At 38.1% G+C, this 12,454-nt stretch overlaps 1 protein-coding gene across 1 annotated transcript in view; it reads right to left on the bottom strand.

The window, feature by feature from the left end:
* Positions 1–5,416: 5,416 nt before the first annotated feature.
* Positions 5,417–12,454, bottom strand: part of LOC123864362 (adenylyl cyclase 78C) — an 84,767-nt gene continuing 77,729 nt past the window's right edge. Inside the window, exons 23-31 of the mRNA XM_045904728.1 lie at positions 12,222–12,342; positions 11,829–11,935; positions 11,317–11,431; positions 10,516–10,661; positions 9,966–10,064; positions 8,002–8,191; positions 7,094–7,202; positions 5,866–6,448; positions 5,417–5,470 (exon numbers count right to left, since the gene is read on the bottom strand). Coding sequence (XP_045760684.1) covers positions 6,052–6,448; positions 7,094–7,202; positions 8,002–8,191; positions 9,966–10,064; positions 10,516–10,661; positions 11,317–11,431; positions 11,829–11,935; positions 12,222–12,342 — 1,284 coding nt within the window. The 3' untranslated portion in view covers positions 5,417–5,470; positions 5,866–6,051. The remainder of the gene's footprint in view (positions 5,471–5,865; positions 6,449–7,093; positions 7,203–8,001; positions 8,192–9,965; positions 10,065–10,515; positions 10,662–11,316; positions 11,432–11,828; positions 11,936–12,221; positions 12,343–12,454) is intronic.

Raw genomic sequence — 12,454 nt, 5'->3', positions numbered from 1 at the left:
ATTTTAGTTGCCTGTAACATTAATAAAAAAAATTATTTCTTTGATAAAAAGTACTTTGGCTTCGGTTTTATTTTATAATTAAAGATATCTACAATAAATAAGTTACAGTAATTATTACTTATTATAAGCCTAAATAATTTAAGTAAGTACCCATACTTTATTTGTTTTAAGTACAGTAAAATACGAGATAGTATGGCAATTAAAGTAGAATCTACCCGCTTACAAATTAACGTCTTAAAAATATTTAGGAGATCGGTAACTTATAATATGAAGTATATTAGAACAATAATATATAACTATTATATACATTATACTAGCGGCACGCTATGATGGCCGGTTTGACACATTACAATAGTGATGTGGAATGTCAATTTATTCTCGAACAAAAAACAATTAAGTTTTGTTTTTGTACCTGATTAAATAGGTTTAATAAAACAAAAATGTATATGTTTATTTAATTTATTTGAACGAACTGAATATTTGAACGAAAATGAATATACATACTTTATATGCACACAAGAAACATATGAATACAAAAGATACCAAAAAAGGTGCCACAAAAGGCCATAATTAATCAGATTCGTCCATACTACTATTTTCACTGTCGTCACTGCTATCATCACATACATTAATAATTATATGTTCGTTTTCTATAATATTATCTATTTTCACATCTCTTTCATAATCTTCCCTTATTAATTTAACAGTTCTATTCACAACCTTTTCCCAGTCTCCTTTAGTCACATGTTCACAAGCTTCTTCTAATAATTTTAGCATTTTTTTTGTGGTAAATGGGGGTTCTGTATTGTGTCTTGCAGCATATCCCTTAATTTGAGCCCACACCAACTCAATCGCATTATACTCACAATGGTAAGGCGGTAACCGTATAACTCTGTGCCCATGTTCTAATGCTATTTCGTCAATGACGTATCGGATCTTGGTTGGTTTGTTTTCTTTTAAAAGACGTACTAATTCCGCTTTTAACATATTCATGTTTGCATCTACGCCATTTTTACGAAGCCATGCGACGATATCAGCTTTCTTTTGGGATTGGGCAGGTGGCTTGTCAATTTGCATCGAGTGGTATGGGGCGTTGTCCATAATTATAATAGATGGTTCAGGGAGGCTACACAACATTGAGGTAAACCATTCAGTAAACTTTTCTCCATTCATGTCTTCATGATAGTCTCCAGTGGTTTTTGACGCAAAAGCCATGAGAGAACCTTCGACAAACCCGTTGATGGTTCCGGCGTGACAAATTATAAGTCGCGATCCTTTTCCTACAGGAACTTTGGAAGTAGATGCTGCTTTGTCATCGTTCCAAGAACGGCCTACAGTATGGTTAGCATTAAGCCATGTTTCATCCAAGAACACAACATTTTGCCAATTTTTGATTTCTTTCACTTGCCGTAAAAAAGTATACCTTGCCATCGCTATATCAAATCTTTCCATCAATATTTTGCGTTTGTTACATTTTTTGTATTGAAATCCAATGGTCTTCAAAATCTTCGTTAAAGAACTTTCCCCACCGAAGAATAATCCAGCTTCCTTCAGTGAATGCACCAACTTTTTTCTTGTTGGATACTCCTTCTGTAAATAGTAGCCGTAAACATGTCTTCGGATAGCATCGGCATCAAAGCTATCGATGCCTACGACTGGTTTTGCTCGTTTTCTCTTTTTTGGTGTGTGAAGTTTATTTTCTTCTGTGCCAGTCTCGCCATATTTTTTTTTAGTTATCCGTCTAACTCAAACAAAAAGAAGGCAATTCAAACTCAATATTTTATCTACTTTACCTACAATTGACCTTACACAGGGTGGTCCGGATGAACTCTATAAAGCTTTTTTTAGCTGTATAAACTCCCAATTTAATTGTATTTTTAAAGTCATAGAAAAAAGATTGTTTAAAAATCTTAAATTTAGTGAGTGGGCTACTGCTGGCATTTATAAAAGTAGGAACAAGCTGTTTGACTTGTATGCAGAAAAGCAATATAATTATACTCCAACATTTGTTCAGTATGTAAGAAATTATTCAAAATTATTTAGAAATGTTTGCATACAAGCTAAGTCAATTCACATAAAACAGAAAATTATTAATTCTGATAATAAAATCAAAGCAGCTTGGGATATCATCACAGATGAAACTGGGAAACGTAAAGTGGAAAATAATAAATTGGAACTTAAAATTAACAACCATATTACTGACTCCGACTTAGAAATAGCAAACGTATTTGAGGACTTTTTTCGAAACATTCCAGTTACCACTACCAGTTCCCTTAACTCGTCGCCAACGGAAGCCTACACTCTTCTAAGGAGCAATGTTTCTGAGTGCAGTGTATTATTTAAATTTGAACACGTTACCCCATATGATATTGTTAAAGTATTCAAATCGCTACAGTACAAAAAAACCGGAGACCTATGGGGAATTTCAGTAAAAGTAATCAGCAATATTATTGATATTGTTGCTCCATATCTTGCTCTAATCTTTAATGAGTCCGTAGATTCAGGATCCTTTCCAGATCTTATGAAATACAGTAAATTAATTCCTCTTTTTAAATCGGGTAGTAAAACTGACCCAAATAATTACAGGCCAATTTCAATTTTACCGACTTTTAGCAAGATATTTGAAAAAATTATGCTCAACCAACTGCTCCAGCACTTTAATCTGAATAAATTACTTCATTCGGAGCAGTATGGTTTTACTAAAGGTCGATCAACAATCGATGCGGGCGCAATGCTTTTAAAGCATATATTCGATGCATGGGAGAACTCACAGAATGCTATTGGAATTTTCTGTGATTTGTCTAAAGCATTCGATTGCGTTTCGCATGAGACTCTCTTGGCTAAATTGAACCACTATGGAATCAAAGACTCTGCGCTTAGTCTCATTGCGTCCTACCTCAGTGATCGTATACAAACTGTATGTGTAAATGATGTGAAGTCATCCGGATCAGCCTCACTAATGGGTGTTCCACAAGGCTCTATCTTAGGTCCCTTCATGTTTTTGGTATATATAAACGATTTACCATATTTCGTCCAAAATGATTGCGATATTGTACTATTTGCTGATGATACGTCTTTGATTTTTAAAGTCGATAGAAATTATAATAATTTTGACGATGTAAATAGAACCATATCGCAGGTTACTCATTGGTTTACTGTAAATAATTTGCTTTTAAATGCAAAGAAAACTAAGTGTGTCGAATTCGCATTGCCCAATACTAAGACGGCAAATGATTTTAATTTAATGGTAAATAATGATATGTTGAAAGTAGAAGAAACTACCGTGTTCCTAGGGATAACTTTAGATGCAAAGCTTCAATGGAACGCCCATATATCAACACTTGCTGGTAAACTCAGCTCTGCTGCTTACGCTGTTAGAAAGATTCGACAGATAACTGATGTGGAAACTGCAAAAATTGTATATTTTGCCTATTTTCACAGTATTATGTCTTACGGAATCTTACTATGGGGTAAAGCGGCAGATATTGGAAAAATTTTCGTATTACAAAAAAGGGCAATACGCGCAATCTATAATTTAAAACCGCGCGATTCCCTACGAGAGAAATTTAAGGAAATAGGTATTCTTACAGTAGCTTCTCAATATATTTACGCTAATATAACTTTTGTACGACAAAACATTCATAGTTACAAAAAAATCGGTGATTTCCACGACCGGCAAACTAGAAACCGTAATAGGCTCGCATATCCTACGCTCCGCCTCAGGAAAGTGGGAAAATCGTTTGTGGGAATGAGTGTAATATTTTATAATAAAATTCCACAATCAATTTTAGACTTGCCTTTACACAAGTTTAAAAAATCTATTAAAAGTATGCTCCTGGAAAAAGCTTATTATACAATCGAAGATTATGTAAATGACAAAAAAGCTTGGATTTGATTCGCTCCAGCAATATACGGCGCTGCAATTGCTTGTATACAGTATGGCATATTATTGTAAATTGTACATTTGAAAAGAGCAACCGCCGAGTTTCTTGCTGGTTCTTCTCGGTAGGAACAGCATTCCGAACCAGTGGTAGATTATTTTGACGATTCAAAAGCACTTGTAAAAGTTTAATTGAATAAAAATAATTTGAATTTGAATTTGAATTTGAATTTAACAGTTCGTTGTCCAATATTAAGCGCATCAGCTACGCGTTCAACCACTGACGTTATAGGTAAAATTGGCCCTCCATTTTGAGCTTCACGATCGAAATAGTTACGAAGGCGTATTACGAACTCACGTGTCTGACTATTTAGAACAGTTCTCTGCGTACGTTCGGTCATATCGACGAAATCCACAACAAAGGGCTTGAACAGAGTCCAAATTAACGAGCAAGGGTCAACAGTAATGCAGTATCAATATTTGAAATCCAAAGCCAGGTCAAAACTATATCACAATCGCATTGCACTGACAGTTTATACTTTTCGAAGCAACGTCAATTCGAAACTGCTTTGTTTTGCATTGAGCATTGACGCGAGTTTGCCGGAGGTAGTAGTTGTGCTAGCCAGCGATCCTATGTGACGATCATATTAGATTCCATTTTTAAAAATTTATTGATATTTTTTTGCGATTTCAGAGGTTTGTCCACATAGTGAAAATTGTTCATATTCACAAGTACATTCACCCCTTAAATGGTGCAAACTGATTTTTCTACACTTGTATACATTTAAGAAATCAATTTAATAAATAAATTTTGAGTCCTAAACCTAAAACTACATTCGATAAAATTTATGAATCTCTGCACATCACTATCGTCAATAAAGTAATACAATTATTTCCTTCAAAGTCGTTATCAATTAATACGGAACTTCATGAGCGGACAAACGTCAAACCGGCCATCATAGCGTGCCGCTAGTTTAGTCAAAAATATTAGTAAGTGTATGAATCTCAAATAACGGCATAATCAGATTAATTAATAACTTTAATACCACAATGAACCCAATTTCTATGGAGAGAGCACTCCTAATATCTACTTGACGCAAATACCTACAGTACGCAACATGGCAACATACAGGTTGAGAATGTCCCGAACAGCCTCAGCGCGGGTGTGTGGGGCGTCCCCCCGCCTTATGCCCCTTATCGGTCTATCTCATTTCGACTACCGAGTGAGAACGAGAGGTCGGACACCACTGGGGGTCCGACCTGTTGCTCTAGTTTATTAGTCGAAGTGCATTTGATTCAAGTAGGTATTAGGACTTAGGAGCGCCTGGCCAACCTTTATTATTGGATTTTCATAGATACCTTCAAGTACCTAGGTCAGTCATAATCTTGCTTTACATAAAGCATAACGCATAAGTCATAACTGAGTAGAAAGAAAGAAAAAGAACTGTTTAAAATGAGATGCGTTTCTGGGGTGTGATAACGTGACGCCAGAGCTCAAGGATTCATCAACCAGTGACAACTGTAACCCTCCCGCACCCACTCCACCGCCGCAGGAGCCTCCTCAGTTATGTACTATACTTTTAGTACCTACTAGCTGTGCCCGCGACTTCGTTCGCGTGGAATCAGCGCGCTTTATATAGCCACGGACGCTCAGGCGCGAGGCGTGTAGTACGTACTCTGTACGTTAAAAATGTTCGCCGTGATTCTTTAAATTGACATAACTTTTTTATTTATGAACCGATTGACATGAAATAAACACTAAATGTTAAGTGAAGCTTACTACAATATAATAGTGAAAACCGTATCTAAATCGAATAAGATGTTTCTGATATTAGCGTGCACAAACACACAGACAAACAGACAAAAAAAAAATAATTACAATTTCGGGTTCGGCATCGATACAATAACAACCCCTGCTACTTTTTTTATATATTTCCATTGTACAGTACAGACACCACTTTTCTACAATTTTATTATATGTATACTTAGATGTTACAATGACCTATGACACGATGGATAATACGTTTCATACTAAATAGAATTCAAGTAAAGGCTAATTTTTGGAGTCCAGTTTAATAGATTTTTGTCCTAAGAGAGATTTATTTTACGTATATAAATTACCTAACTAAATACTAAAAATAATTTGTAGATTTTAACTACCTATTTACATTTTACATACGAGTTGTAATAGTATCCCCATTCTCCCTCAACTCCTGCGTTTTTCTCCTGTCCCTATTTCGACTTTTGAAAAACGATGCAGTCGTAACCGATCTGAGTCTAAACGACCCCGGGACCCCGTTCGTAACTGACGTACTAGAACCGTTATTCTCTTCTCGAATCTTCGGGGAACGATCTCTTTGAGGCCTGGTCCTGTAGGAGAAGCTGGCAGCTTTCAGTCTGGCGCTGAGACCTAGCTTTGGCCCTGTGAATAGAGCGTCAGGGGAGATGTGCGATGCGGTGGGCGTGTGTGGAGCTGACATGCTTCCCAGGAAGGAGGGCGCCATTTCGGGACGGCGAGCTACCATACTGCTAGAGTACGGCCGCTTTCCTAACTCTATGTCGCCGTTGCTGAAAGATAATAAATCAGACTGTACTGTAAGTATTAAAGGCACATTATTACTTACTTAAATTCTAACAAATCAGATGCTAAATACAATTTTATTATTAGCAGGTAGATATGAGCGCAATTGAGTTTTATTCAGCTACTGAAAAATTTCGCAAGTGTGATGTTGGACAGGCTATATTAGAACAGTTTTCGTCTTTAAGTGTGTAAGAAGAAAGTAGTAAAAAATTTCCAGCTTCTGTCTTATGAATTGTGATCCAATAAAAAGTTCTATGGAAATTTCATACCACGCCACCGTTGGTGCTTTTTATTAATTATATAGACTAGCGCTTGGCTGCAATCAGACCTGCTAGCAAGTGATGATGCAGCCTAAGATGGAGCGCGCTTGCCTAGAAGTTGCCTATTCACTCTTGACTTGAAGGTGGAAGGGAAAACTGATGCCGGAAGGGTGTTCCATATCCTAGCGGTTCGGATAAGAAAAGAGGAAGCAAATCGCTTCGTAGTTACGTGTTCGAGGAATTTCGACTACGTATGGATGCAGACCTTGTTACAGCAAATGCTAAAAGTCGTCAGCACCTTCGAAAGATCGGTAGGTATTATTACCTATCAATTCATTGGGAAAGATTTGTAGAAAGAGTGAGAGCTCTTACCTCCTAGGATGGGTAGTGTATGTACGCCGCAGATCGGCGTTTCGCCTGGCGCCCGCCTGCAGCCCCCCGCGACCCGGCCGAGCGCCGCGCACGCTACCGCCCGTCCCATCTGCAACATTGAACATAGCTCGTCTTATTATCACAGTATAACAGTATATTATTATTCTTGACGTTATTAGTATTCTTGACGGCCGCCATGGCGCAGTGGAAGGCGCTGTGGTCTTATTAGTGGGAGGTCCCGGGTTCAAGTTCCCGGCAGGGGTTTAGAATTTTATATAAGTAATTATGACTAGCTGTGCCCGCGACTTCGTTCGCGTGGAATAGCTCTCAGCGCGCTTTATACGAGGCGTGTAGTACGTACTCTGTACGTTAAAAATGTTCGCCGTGATTCTTTAAATTGACATAACTTTTTTATTTATGAACCGATTGACATGAAATAAACACTAAATGTTAAGTGAAGCTTACTACAATATATTAATGAAAACCGTATCTAAATCGAATAAGCCGTTTCTGATATTAGCGTGCACAAACACACAGACAAACAGACAAACAGACAAAAAAAATTAATTACAATTTCGGGTTCGGCATCGATATAATAACAACCCCTGCTACTTGTTTTTATATATTTCCATTGTACAGACACCACTTTTCTACAATTTTATTATATGTATAGATAGATATGGTTGTCGTTTTAGTGACGATGTCGACCTACGCATTCTATTGCGCATCCAGCATCGGGCGCGCAGAGATGCGTCCCCTAGTTTACAGCAAGGTAGCTACTAGCTAGGTACCTGCCTAATACATCACACCACAGCGTTATAGTGATTGTGGCGATACTAGTTGTACAGCGCGCAAGGCACCTTCGGCTTCACGATTCTGTCGAGTATTATTATTAAGTAGGTGCGTACTTTGTTGTGCGTCCAGCGGGTGCGTGTAGATGCGTCTCCTCGCTTGCAGCATGGTGTAGACCACGGCCGCTAGAGATCGCGGCGGTACAGGCGGCCCAGTCGGAGGCTCCTTCGGCCTCACGATCGTCTTGAGTGTTTCTTCTTCGGGCAGGCGCGCTTCTACAGTGCGGCTTCGGTAGCGATCTCGATCCTAAGAAAGAAATAAGAATAAGAATAATAATAATTGAATAGAAAAAATATATAGGTACTGACCAAGTCAGTATTGTAAGGTTATTTTTAAAAATTGATTTGAGTTGTCAAAAATAATATAAAATTATTAATTTACCTAATGCAGGTAGTTTGATAAAATCGATATTTGGCTCATTCGATGTCATACAATCTGTTGCTAGGAGGCCAGCAAGATTGAACTTGCATAAATACGGGTGTTTCAAAGGTTTTAGTTCAGTCTCCTTCTGAGATTCGGAGCGATATCGCATATTTTCGGTATTTGGATTGTGAACTGGATAATTAGATGTTGTGATAGCAATCACGCTCTAATTAAATTATTTTATTTGGCATTAGTTTGTTTAGATTAAAACTCTCGGATAACCTTACACATTGAACTTGTGTTTTTTGTGTTGGTTTTGGAGAGGACATTCCAATAATTCGATAAAAATATTTAAATAATACCTGTTTTTCTGAGTGACACCAATAATTCAGAAGTGGGATGTGTCTCACGTTGTCTTAATTTCGCTTTGGTATCTTTTTGTAAACAACCCACATTTGATTATAATTTTTATTGAGTTTGATTTGGTGATTAAAATTTTTAGTTTTTTTTAAGAATTTAGTCTTTTGTGAAGTGGAAAGTAATTTGCAATAAGTGGTTCAGATTTTGTATACATCGAATGAGAAGTTAGTCGTTTGGATTTATTGTTGACTTGATATTAAAACTGAGAGTTCGGCAGTTCAAGGGTAGGTTTTAATGATTTGACGGTGGGCAGGATAGCCCATGATTTGGATTTGACTTAGGGCAAGGAAGCCCGCGACTGACATGACAAGATTGATTAGAAACACGAGGACGTGTTAAATTCAGGACGGCCGAACTGTAAGGTTATTTTTAAAAATTGATTTGAGTTGTCAAAAATAATATAAAATTATTAATTTACCTAATGCAGGTAGTTTGATAAAATCGATATTTGGCTCATTCGATGTCATACAATCTGTTGCTAGGAGGCCAGCAAGATTGAACTTGCATAAATACGGGTGTTTCAAAGGTTTTAGTTCAGTCTCCTTCTGAGATTCGGAGCGATATCGCATATTTTCGGTATTTGGATTGTGAACTGGATAATTAGATGTTGTGATAGCAATCACGCTCTAATTAAATTATTTTATTTGGCATTAGTTTGTTTAGATTAAAACTCTCGGATAACCTTACACATTGAACTTGTGTTTTTTGTGTTGGTTTTGGAGAGGACATTCCAATAATTCGATAAAAATATTTAAATAATACCTGTTTTTCTGAGTGACGCCAATAGTATATTTTTTTGTCTTCTTATTGAATACAGTCTGTTTGCCTTAATTTAATTAAATGTAATCAAGTCTTTTCTTGAATAGAACCGAAACGTAATGCCGACATGACGAACATAAAGGACATTTTTAGTGAAACAAACTTTAAAACGTCAGCGCTGCCCTAAACGTGTCGCGAAATCGTTAACCCGTTTTGTTTCTTTAAAATTTTCTGCGATTTGCTTACCTAAGGGTCAAAACACAAAACTGCGATGTCACGGATCACCATTGATATCTGCGACCTCGCACGAAGCCTCGCAAAAACTCACGAATTGATTCGCCTCGCATATTTTCCAAATTTAAGTAGGTAAGTGTACCTACTTCGTTACCAAGTAATTTTTGCGGTGCGAATTCGCATTGCGTCACAGTTTTATGTTTCGGCCCTAAGCTATCAGCTAAGGAACATAGGTTATACGTACATGTTTCCGCCTTGTGACCCACCACGTCTCCATGCGTCCCTTGCCCTTCACCTCCACCGCGCCGCGCGCCTCCAGCCCGTAGCCGCGCCGCTCCAGCACCTGCACCGAATAAACACAGATAGTGGAAGCGCAGTGAGCGCCAGATTTTTCATAACGTCGACCCAAGTCGGTGTCTGGATAGTGACTTCGAGACCGGCCGTGGCCGTATGTTATCAGAAATTGTGTGTTCAGAAGACTTTCTAATGCATAACATTATTTTTATTAAACTATATTGTTATAGTAGCAACAGAAATACATAATCTGTGAAAATTTCAATTCTCTGCCTAATATGTAGATTCATGAGATATAGTCCACTGGCACATAGGCTTAGTTTCAGAGTCCCGTTGGCCTCCTTCGGGTAGGTACTGAACCCTGAAAACAGCTAGTAGGTCACGATATAGGTCTTGCATGCTTGTCTCCAAAATCCAAATAATGTACCAAAACTTTCATCTTTTGATAAATAAAAGTCATCGGTATACATTTTATTGTTAGGCTGTAATTAAAATCTAACCTGTTTAGTGTACTTGGTGACCTGTATGCGGTCCATGGCGCCCGTGGACTCCATGCGCGAGGCCTCGTTGACCGTGTTTCCCCAGATGTCGTACACGGGCTTCCGCGCACCGATCACTCCGCCCACCAGCGGGCCGCAACTTATACCTGCGAATATCGTATTTAGAGAAAAAAAAAAATAACAAACGACAAATGTGAAAGAAAGCTAGGAACAAAGGCACTGGCCATGCGTGAGCTCGACAGTTTAAAAAAATCACTATAGAATAGGCTTGCGCTTGGCGATAATCATGCAACGATGAGGTCTAAGGCTGAAATCTATAAAGCGCACTTTGACTTTGCTCTGACTTAAGATTGAGTTAAAACGAGACAGATTTATGTGAGAGATATAGCTCTGTCTCGTTTTAACTCTGTCTTAAGTCTAAGCAAAGGCAGAGCGCGCTCTATAGATCTCACCCTAAGTTGGAACGTGCTTGCCTAGAAGATGCTTATTCACCCTTGCCTAACCTAATGCCTTGAAGGTAGGTACTTAGTAAAATGTGACGAAAAACACGGACGCCGGAAGGGCGTTTCAAACCTGGCGTTCGTTCATATCAGGAAACTGAGCAAAAACTTAGTGTGAATGTGCGCTAATTAATAACTCCTGCTACCATGTTTTTGGACCTACTAAGTTAAATATTGCTGCTACATGTTGGTTTCCACAGTCAAAAAAATTGCGCTGATAGTGTTGAAAACATTTTAAAATATGGAAATAATGAGTAGATAATGATTCTGTTTTGTGTCTGATATGGTTAGTGTATCTTACCTACTCTTAATCGAAATTTATTGAAACTATGTTTGTTGATGTCTTCCAGAGCCTCTCGAAGTGCGAACGCGTAGTCGACCAGCGCGCACAGGTGCTTGCAGTCATCGTCTCCGATCTACAATAAATAACAATAGGTTACCACAGTTTTTGTTACCAAAAGATGAAAAGCTATGACGTAAGATACTTAGGCGACTTTATTCATCTGACAGACAGACCCGCCCCCGGCAGCTGAGATCAGACTCAGCCCCGGGTCAAGACAAAAATATGTTGGTATGTTTGTCAAAAAATTCTCAGACCCTGTTGCATGTTGGCAATGTTACGCCTTTGTACCTCGCAACCTGGTCTTTCTCCGGTCGTATCGGAATTCGGATTGCCGTCTCATCAGACTATGAGAGTGAGAAAATAGAAAGTGCACCTATGAATGCAGTTTGCACACCCAATGTTGTGAATAGTTGTTACAACATCTCCCAGTCCGGAGAACATTAATAGAACAATGGAAAATCTTTACCTACCTTATGGTTAGGGTTTAGGCCGGAAGCCGCCATATAAGTGGCTCCGATGGTTTTTATCTTCTCTATGCATTTGAATTTCGGCTGCATCAATAATCTATCGAAGTCAACTGGAAATAAAAAAATCAACATTAAGTACTCAATTGTTTTCAAATAAAACTTCTTCAAGCGTGACATGAGAGTTATAGATATTCTCTGATGTAATGTTTCGGATGTAATCACTCGAATGCTTTATTTTTTTTAATTCTTTTTGATATGGAGACTCTGGGGCGAGACCATTTCAATTTTTATCGCGATTTGTTGATGCATTTAACCCCATGTTGAAATCTAATGAGAACACCGCCGAAATGAAATGAGAATAAATGAAATAATACAAGATGTTGATTGGTACTTTACAAATGATCTCGTTAAGCAGCCGCATGCAGTCTATGGCCTTCTGCTCGGAGTAGAACTCGTGAAAGTTGGGTATGCCCGCGAACATCACGCCTACTTCGTCTCTCCATTGGGAGTACAGCTCCTGGAGGATAAAAAGAATTAATATTAAAAACAGGTAACATAGACTGTATACTTCTTCTGCTACTTCAGGTAACCTAGCAAGAATATTTTTTATGAGAGTAGTGCTTCGGAAC

This window comes from Maniola jurtina, chromosome 4 (assembly GCF_905333055.1).
Source record: "Maniola jurtina chromosome 4, ilManJurt1.1, whole genome shotgun sequence".
Lineage (NCBI taxonomy): Eukaryota > Metazoa > Arthropoda > Insecta > Lepidoptera > Nymphalidae > Maniola > Maniola jurtina.
Note: the sequence above shows the minus strand (reverse complement) of the source record. Positions and strands in the feature narration are given on the sequence as shown.